Below are 9,207 nucleotides of genomic sequence, written 5' to 3'. Positions count from 1 at the left end.
GCACTCTCTGGTGGTCTGCTGAGATCCCAGCCTTAGCCTACCAAAGCCAGATCTGCCCTGGGGCCTTGGGAGGGGCCTCACACAATCCCAGGTAGGGGGATGGTATGGTGCAATTAGGGGAAGCTCACCACCACGTGGAGGCAGGATGGGGGCTGTCAGGCTGTCCCCTGGGTTCTCAGGCCCTCTGGTAGTTGGAGGCCAGAGGGAGGCCAGAACCTGGCACTCTCTGGAGGTCTGCTGAGCTCCAAGCTGCCTCAAGGGACGCATTCCATGAATGACACAGAATCCTAGAATTCCAGGCAAGCCTGTTTCTGGCCACCAACAGAGAGTTAAGGTCAAGGATCTAGGTGAGTAAAGGTGCTTGCCATCAAGCCTGATAACTCGTTTTCAATTCCTGGAACCCACATGGTGGAAGGAGAGATTGACTCCTGCAAGTTGTAACTCTGACCTCCCATGTGCGTCATAGCACGTGCATATCCAACACAAACACATATACATAAAATGAGTAAATAAATGTAAAAAAAAATTTTTTTACAAGCAGATCAATATAGATGTCCAAACTTTAAAAAAAAAAAAGATCTCATCTCAGGAGCAGAAAGTAGGCTAGTGGTCCTGTGGGGAAGAATAGTCAAATATACAGCGGGAACTTGCTAAGGAAGGAAGAATTGTCCCCAGCTCTCCTCTTCCAGGGAAGCCCACGTGGAAGGGTTCTCCAGGATGTTGCATTCTAGCCCACAACATGACCAGAAGGAAGAAAGGGACTCTCTAGAAAAATGTGCAGAATTCATTCCAGAGTCCAGGGGACAGACCTGGGCCTGTTGGACTTGCTGTGAGGCCAGGTCTGGGCCTTTGAGGACCTTCCCTGGGGCAGAACAGAAAGTTTCCACTCTTTGGTTGAAGCTACTCTGCTGTCCACACCTTCAGCTGGTATGAGGACAGGCCAGCACTGACCTCCAGCAACCCTCACATTTCCAGCCTACAGTCAGGCTCTCCGGACCTTTCCTCTGAGTACACGGGGCAGGGCAGCCTGCAGGGGTTCCACCTGCCTGTGGGATGCAGGGTTCCCTCCAGCACCTCTTAAGTCTGACTCAGAGCAGGGGGCATCTCTCTGGCCCTTGCTGCTCAGGGTTGACTGGCCAGGGAAATCAGGGCAGGTGGATGACTCAGTAGCTCTGGCCCTCTACCCAAAGACTGGAACTGAAACTCCTTTCTCACAAGGATGAGGGCTGAGGAGGGCCCAGGCCCAGACACAGACCTCATTCCTCAGTAAAGGAGCCTGGAGGGATGAGGATGCCTTGGGCCCCCACCATACACTTGAAGGTGGCACGCAGCCTGCAGGCTGAGGGACTGCTCCTCCCAGCGCTGAATTTGGAGCTCCACACAGGAAGGGCAGAGCCCCTGTGGCCCACAGTTCCCTTCTGTGTGCAGAAGATGCACCTTCAGGAAGAGCGGGCACCTCAAGGCAGCAGCCCTTCCCAGAACCTGCCTGTGGGCTGGAGTCTAAGGTCAATGAAAGGGCAGGCAGAACTTCCCAGGGACAGGAAAGGAAGCACTCCCATCAGCTGGTCTGGGCTGGGTCTAGTCTGCTTCCTCCATTTCCAAATCCTCGGCTTCCTCAGAGGATTTGGAGTGAGGGAAAGCCACCGGCTGTAGTTTGTGCAGCCCCTCTTAGGAAGCTTTCCCTGCAGCTGTCACTGTGAGTTGGTCCTTCCCCGTGGCAGCCTACCGTGCCCGGCTGGTCTCTGACTGAAGTCAGAGCCTCTCACGGTGCACGTTCACTCGGGGACTTCCCCATCTTCTTTCTTCACCGTTTAGGGGTTTGGGACCGTTGTTTCTGCTTAACTATTCTACAGAGACTGGAATGGTGTGCTCTAGAAATTCGTGTCCATCCAGTTTTCAAACATGAACTTATTTAGAAATAGGGTCTTTGAAGAAGTAATTAGTTAAGGTGAGGTCTTATGAAGTTAGGATATCGCCCTAAACCCAATGATGGGTGTCTTCATAGGAAAACACAGAGACACAGAGGAGGGTGTATGGTAACAAGGACAGAGGTCAGTGTGACGTAGCTGGACACCAGGGATAGCAGGCGCTGCAGCAGCACCAAGACTTGGGAGAGGTGGGAAAGCGTTCACCTGGAGGGGCCGTGGCCCTGCTGACACTGTGACTGTGGCCTTCCAACCTCCAGAAATGTCCAGGCTTCTGTGTTCTGAGACCTTAGGTTTAGGGTTTTTTGTACAGAAAACTCAGGAAAGGAATATGGCCCCTTGGGTCTATGCGATGGGAAGAGAATGATCTCAGTGCTTTCTCACCAGTGCTCATTTATGTTTGCAGTTATGTCAAACTGTACCTGTCAGCACAAGAACCGTGTTTGAATTAGTCTCTAATGTCTCGGCAAAACCCATGTCCTGACAATGCCAGGCCAGGGCCAGGATGTACCTGCAGATTCTACTAGGGCTGTGTGTTATTGTTCCGATGGGCCCAACCATGTGATATTGTAACAGCACTGTTACCTACAAAGTTCTGTTCAAGAACCATAAAGTTACAACAACCAAATCACAGGAAAAAAAAATCTCATGACATTTCAATTACGTTTATGATGTTGAGCTGGGCCATAATCAGCGCTGTGGGCTACAACTTGGACATGGCTGGGCAGCTCATACGTTGAACGTTTGGTTGCCAGCTGATGATACTGTTTTGGAAGGTTGTAAAACTTCTTTTAGGAGGTGGTGTCTACCTGGAGGAAGTAGATCTCTGGGGGGTGGGGCTTGAGGTGTGTAGCCTGGCCCTACTTCCTGTTCTGCAACTGAGCAAGCAGCCTCAAGCTCCTGTCATCAAAGCTGACAGCCTCTCCTACAGCCAAGCCTTCCTCACCACGATGGACTCTGTGGCAAACCCTTGAGTGTCCGGGTCTTCAGGAGCAGTGGTAGCTGCCTAGGCAGAATCAAGCCCCTGGTTCACTGTCACTCAGCTCGGTCACATGGCAGTGGGGGATCAACAAATGCTTTTGAGCACTTTAAGTCCCATTCAGCAACGGGACTAGTTAAGACACAGCCTACAACAGTGAATAGGAGATTGTGGGTGCATACTCTGAGATGATGGAGATGGCCCAGCCTTCAAACTGTCCCTTGGATTGGGGGCCACGGAAGCCCCCAGCTGGTCCCCTGGGGAAGGAAGCACTGTCCTGCTCCAGTGGCAGGGGCATCCAGTCACACCGGTCAGAATGTGTCAGATGCTGTTTCTCAGTCACTGAGAAACAGTCACCACCACCCGCAATGAGGATCAACTATTTGAAGTCTCAAGTTGTCATAGATCTGGCCAGTCAGCATCCGTCCCTTTGTGTTTTACACCGGCCTCCTTTCCTGGCGTCACACAGCATTCCTTCCCAGCTTCTGTCCTCCCTGCTAGTGGAGGCATGATCCCACCAGGCCCCAGCTCCCACCAGTGGGAAGAGTCACTCAGACAGGAGCCAGGCTGCATGACAAGAGTCATGCAGGCACAGGGCTCAGGCTGCTGCTCCTCCAGGAGGACTTCCCACTCCTCCCTCATGTATCTATTTCTATACCCATCGGCCTCCACAGGTTCTTGGGGAGGCCCTGGTGCCAATCTGACACCATGGGTCCCTCCCAATCCCCCTTCTCCCTGAGGTGTCTGTGGCCTCTCCCTCTCCCACAAGAAAGCAGCCTTTCTCCACCTGCCAAAAAGACACTGTCTGACTCTCTTGCTGAGCTTGAGCACATTCAGAGTGAGAGACAGCCCATAAAATGCACACCTGAAGCTTTCAACAATGCCGACATCGTAAAAGGCAGAAAAGGGCCAAGGGATGATTCTAGACTAAAGGGGAGGAGAGCTCCCAAGATGAAAGAGTACAGTGTGTGACCCTGCAGGGGTGCTGGACAGAGGAGAAAACTGCCCAAGGTCTTACAGGACACTTGACACCATGCTTAACATGGCTGTGGATTAGATGACAGCGTCCTACAGCTGAACCCAGGCCTCAGCCATGCCAAGCAAGTATGCTACCATGGAGCGACATGCCCAGCCCAAGAGACGGTCTTATTCATGCAAAGTATACATAGAAATACTTAGAAATAAAAAATGTATGATGCCTGCAGCATACATTTATAAACAGGAGCAGAAGCAATCCAGGCAAGCAGTAATAATCTAGGACACACATAAATATACATTCTTAAGAAAGTAAGTTCTGTGAGCTTGAAATAGATCATCATTGTGTTGCAAGACAAACTACATGGCCACTCTGTCAAAGTGTTTAAGGAGCTGTGCCTAGGTGCACAGCAGGTGTAAAGTAAGAGTCATCAAAGGAAGCCATCTGCAGATGTTTGCACATCAACCCTGGGAGACCCTCTGGAGGACCCTGAGGGATTTGGCCCCAGTGGGTCTGCAGGGAGCGGATGAGTGGGTTGGAATGTGCAGTGTGGAAGACTATCATTTTGAACGGAAAAGCTCTGGAGCTTCTTGGGGTCTCTTATCTGCCTAAAAGCAGAACTTCCTGAAAGACTTCAGAAGAGCTTGGTTGTCACAAATTCTCTCCCTGGAAGCAACCAGGAGGGCGAAAAGAACTCTCCCCTAACAGTAATAGGCATTACCTTCTATTCTGCTAAGGAGCTGTTTAAAAACATCCCCCAGGCACGTTTCTCGAACTCCCATTCACAGTCCTTAAAACCTTGTCTTTGTTTACCTGTCCGGTCAGTTTAACTTGCACCAAATAACTCACTGTGAAAGGGGAGGAGAGAAGCTTCCCTCTCCCTGAAAGTTGCCACCTCAGTCAGGCCACTGGTCTGGCTTGGCTGAGGACCGCTGGCTTTAGGAACACCATTTCACACTCCTGCCAATGGCAGTGGTTGTTCCTCTCAACTGCCAGCGGTTTACAGGAGTCACTAAAGACCACCCAGGAGTCTAAATGCTGCCTGTGAATGTTGCCACCAACTCTCAAGACTCCTGGCAGGGATCCAGGTCACATCTACCACTGAAGGCCACTAACAGTTAAGAGGAGGCCTACCACCACGTTTCCATAATGAAATACATGAAGTCCACCCGTCACCCACGGTCACTCTGCCTCCAGCACACACACAGCACCCCCCCCCCCCGAGAGATGGCCACCAGAACTCACCACTGATCCCTGGAGAAAGAGATGATGAGGCGGATTCCAGCGGGGAGACGAGCCATTTATGTTACCCCTGACCTCGAAGCCCCAGCTCTGAAATCAGATGCTTCATACACAGGTTATGAATCTTGTCTTTGAATTCTTTGGATTGCCGTACAGCTCACACAGCCTGGAATACCACAGGGAGGGCGTCTGGCTGGGTCTTGTTCCCTCTCCCAGCAGGGTCTGAGCTCTAAGAGAGAAAGAAAAGCATTCAAATCTATGGTCCTGACAATGCTCCTCAGAGATGCCCTTGGGCAGAAGTCATTCCACAGATGCAGAGTGCTACGGGTGGCAGATCGACGGCCTAGAGCATTGTGTTCAAGGGGAGCAGGCACTCATCTCTGCCATGAGGGCTTCCAGAGATGAGTCCAGCCACAGCCAGCCCAACACTGCAGTCCAATGGCTGGTATTTAAGTGAAAGAAAGCATGTGCCTACTGTTCAATCGTGGGCACAATCATCAGAGCACAGGGGACCCCAGGTCTGTTCACCTCCATGAGTACCCCTCGGGCCACCTTTAAGCCTCAACACCAGAGGAGCGTGGGTCTGGGCCAAATGGGATCAGTCATCATGGCTTTGCAATCAGCTCTGCTGCTGTGGGAAGGAACTTCACCTCCGATCTGCCTCTGAGGTTCCCTCCCTCACCTGTGCTCCCGTCATTAGCAGTAGAAAATAAGCTCATTTTGAAGTCTGTGCTGAAGAATGGCAAGGCTAGGAGGGAGGGAAGCCAGAGAGCTGATAAGGGGCCCTGCCATCAGGGAGGCCTGGTCTCACATCCTAAGTCCAAAACCATTCTCAGGGCTTGCGGTCCTGTCACTGTGTCTTCCTTAGTGAGATCTGCCCCCTGCATCCATCTTCTCTGTCCCTCTCCAGCAAGCTTTCAAAAAAATACACATCCTGCACACTTAAGTGCTGCTTACACGTAGGCGATAGTAATGATGTCCCTTAATCTACCAGTTCTTCACCCAGCACAGGAGCCTCTAAGACCCTGTGGACATCAGATCTTTTATAAAATATGTGATCAGATCTTTGCCCTGGTGCAGCCACAATTAAACATTAGATTCTTATGAATGACAACAAAAAACACACATCCTGGCTGGGGCTGTAGCTCCATGGCAGAGTGGCAGAGCAGAGGCTCTGGGTTCTATCCCTGGCAATGTACACACACACACGACAATCTCGAAGAGTTTATCCCAGAAACCATCCTACCTCTCCTGTGGTGCTGTGCCCCAACCAGGAGTGCTCACCTTTCCTAGGGCACAGGGCCTCAGCTGGTGTCTCTCACTCTTGATACCACTCAGACCTGCAGAGCGCAGGCCCAGGCCACTGGCCTGTCTCCTTTCTTACCTTCTCCAACCAGAAAGTGAGGCTTATAGCCAGATGGCACTAACATTGTCGTACACACAAAGATGATTCCAGAAAGGCCTTGGCACAGGGCCTTGTACATGGTGGATAGTCTATCAATATTAGCCTGCCTGAGTGGTTCTGCAGGTGAACCCAGGAGAGGGTGGGGCTGTAGGAATGTATCCTGTCCCATTTCCTAGCTCAGACAAGAGCAAAAATATCGACTGGAGCTGGCTGGGTGGCTTGTGCCTGTAATCCCAGCACCCAGGAGGCTGAGGAAGAGAACTGATTGTTTTGAGTTTGAGGACAGTTAGGGTTACATAGTGAGTACCAGACCAGCCTGTGCTACAAAGTAAAGATCCTGTCTCCAAAAACCAAGAAAAAGGAGCTTGGTTAGATGAAAAGCAGAAACATGTAGGCTCAGACCTCTATATTTAAGTGTGTTACTTTGCTGAACGTTTAATCCAAACTAAGTGCACCTGGCTTGGTCCTACATCTACTTCAAGTGCACCTGTAACACAATTTTGTGATGATGGCTTCAAGGTAAAGGATTTAGTTTCAGTTGTACAGGGCCTGAAATTGGATGGCCAGAATCAAATTTCTTCCTGGACCAAAATACTGGAAATACTCCACTGCCATCAACAAAGTCCCCCACCACGCAGCTAGGTAAAACCTGAACCAACAAAGCTCGGAGGGGCGCTGAAGACCAGTAGGAAAAAGGCCGTTTGCTGCTTCTTCAAGCAAGGCCAGTTCTTCCTCTGTAAGGGGATGAAAGCAGCTGGGGTATGTTCTCACAAGAAGTGGGCCTCAAGGTGATCACAGGTGGTGACTGCACATTTGGGGTGTTGAGAACTTGGCTTAATAAAGCCTCTTCCTCCCTGGCCTGGACAGCACCCTGAAACCTGTTTTCTCAAATTTCCAGGCCCTGAGGTCCACTGACAGGACCTCCTGGAGCCCCAGGGCCAGTTGACAAAGGGGCACAGCTTCCACTTCAAGGGGAGAGAGATGAGGCCAGCCTGCCAGGGGGGCTTCACAGTGAGGCACTGCCCAGGCTTCCCCTTTACCTGGGGCACCTCCTGCTGCAGGGCCCCACCTCCTGTCCATCCTTGCAAAGGGCCACAGAAAGGAAGCATGTGGCTTGGCTGACGGGCTTTGGCACACAGCCCAAACACATGAAAGCAGTTTTTAAATGTAACCCCTTATAAGCGCCCAGTGAACTTTTCAACCCATTAGAGAAAAAAGATAGGAAAGCAGTGTTATTGCACTGTGAGGAGAGTAATTAGGGGCTCCTACCAAAGCCAACTCCTCTCAAAGCGCCTAGTCAAGGGCTGAGAGAAACACACCCACAAGCTCCCCTCCCTGCCCCTGGGGGGTGGGTGGGGTGGGTGGGGGGTGCGGGGGTGTCTGTGCCACTCAGGACAGTTCCTATCAGCCTTCTGTGGGACTGGAAATCAACAAAGGCTGGGCTGGAGCACATACCAACAGTCAGAGCAGTCCCACACACATCCAACCTAAGGCAACACTTTAAAATTGGGGCCCATTTTAAGGACAAATCTACATGAACATGCCCCCAAAGTCTCATTAGTTTTTTTTTTTTTTCTTAGAGACAAAATTCGGATCAAGCACCTTTCTAAGCTTTTAAAGGCTCATCAGGACGAAGGGAAACTCATTTTCACTTGTCGGTGGCGTAAGTACTAAAAGGAATCAGTTCTGTCACAGGGCCACTCACCTACCCACAACAAACAGTGCATCCCACGTGCTCTGCACAGAGCCCAACCTGTAAGCGCAGTTCCTAGACCAGAGGGAGCAAATGGTCGGTCTAGAGAGCAGGTCTCCAAGAGTCCTCTAACCTGGGATTGATCGATTTCCCAACTCGCACAACTTCGCACAGTTTAAGTCAAGGTGGAGCAGGCGGGCAGCGCCCTCCAGGTTGCAAACTCTGAAGACCAGGGAAAAGGCAGGCTGGGAAATTCCTCCTTTAAAATTCCAACCCTGGGGCCAGGGAGGGTCTTCAGTTCAAATGCAAATCTTTACCTGCCAGCTCGCCCAGATCCCAGGGTTGGCAGCAAGCGCTGGGAGGTCCACTTTGTAGCTGGTTTCCGCTCTTTATTCCAGCCCGGAGGTGGCTGTCCCTCGCCTGGGCCCGCAGGGGAACTGCCCTTCAGCACACAAACAACCCGAAAGCCCAGGGTGCCGGCTCCGAGCTTTCCCAAGGGCTTTGCGAACCGGCTCCTCCCCGAGTCTGCACAGCAGCCGGCTGGGTGGCGAAGGCGGCGGACACGCCCACGTCCCCGTGCGCCGCGGCAGACAATGCGCCCTGGTCTCCTCCTGCCGGAGCCCCCAGCTGTCACCTCCACCCAAGCTGGAGTCGCGAGGGGACCCGGCCTCCCGGCTGCACTGACCCCAGCCCGGGACCTCAACCCGCGCCTTCCGCCTCCACTTCCCTGGGGATCCCAGCCTGGCCAGCCCGGGAACGCGGGGCACTGCCACCCCGGGGCACGGTCGCCGGGGATCACTCTTCGAGAATCGCTTACGTCCAAGGCTTTCCTCTTGGGAAAGCGCTGGATGGTCCCAGAGCCCTGCGGATGGAGGTGGAAGGCGCAGGGCGCGGCAGGTGCGCGGCCGGGGAGGGTCCCGCGGGTCGCCGGGGCCCTGCGCCCACCTGCGCGCTCCAGGTCCGGCCCCACCCGGCCGCCGCGGGCGC

The 9,207-nt window shown here is 52.7% G+C and overlaps 1 protein-coding gene across 1 annotated transcript in view; it reads right to left on the bottom strand.

The window, feature by feature from the left end:
* The window catches only part of Slc37a1 (solute carrier family 37 member 1), a 67,091-nt gene extending 58,125 nt beyond the window's left edge, over positions 1 to 8,966 (bottom strand). The window contains exons 1-2 of the mRNA XM_029560794.1: positions 8,538 to 8,966; positions 5,126 to 5,351 (exon numbers count right to left, since the gene is read on the bottom strand). Of these exons, the coding sequence (XP_029416654.1) occupies positions 5,126 to 5,181 (56 nt within the window). The 5' untranslated portion in view covers positions 5,182 to 5,351; positions 8,538 to 8,966. The remainder of the gene's footprint in view (positions 1 to 5,125; positions 5,352 to 8,537) is intronic.
* Positions 8,967 to 9,207: the final 241 nt, after the last annotated feature.

This window comes from Nannospalax galili, unplaced genomic scaffold (genome assembly GCF_000622305.1).
Source record: "Nannospalax galili isolate Female #2095 unplaced genomic scaffold, S.galili_v1.0 scaffold652, whole genome shotgun sequence".
Classification (NCBI taxonomy): Eukaryota; Metazoa; Chordata; class Mammalia; order Rodentia; family Spalacidae; genus Nannospalax; species Nannospalax galili.
The sequence above is the reverse complement of the archived record's forward strand: the minus strand, read 5'-3'. Positions and strand labels throughout refer to the sequence as shown.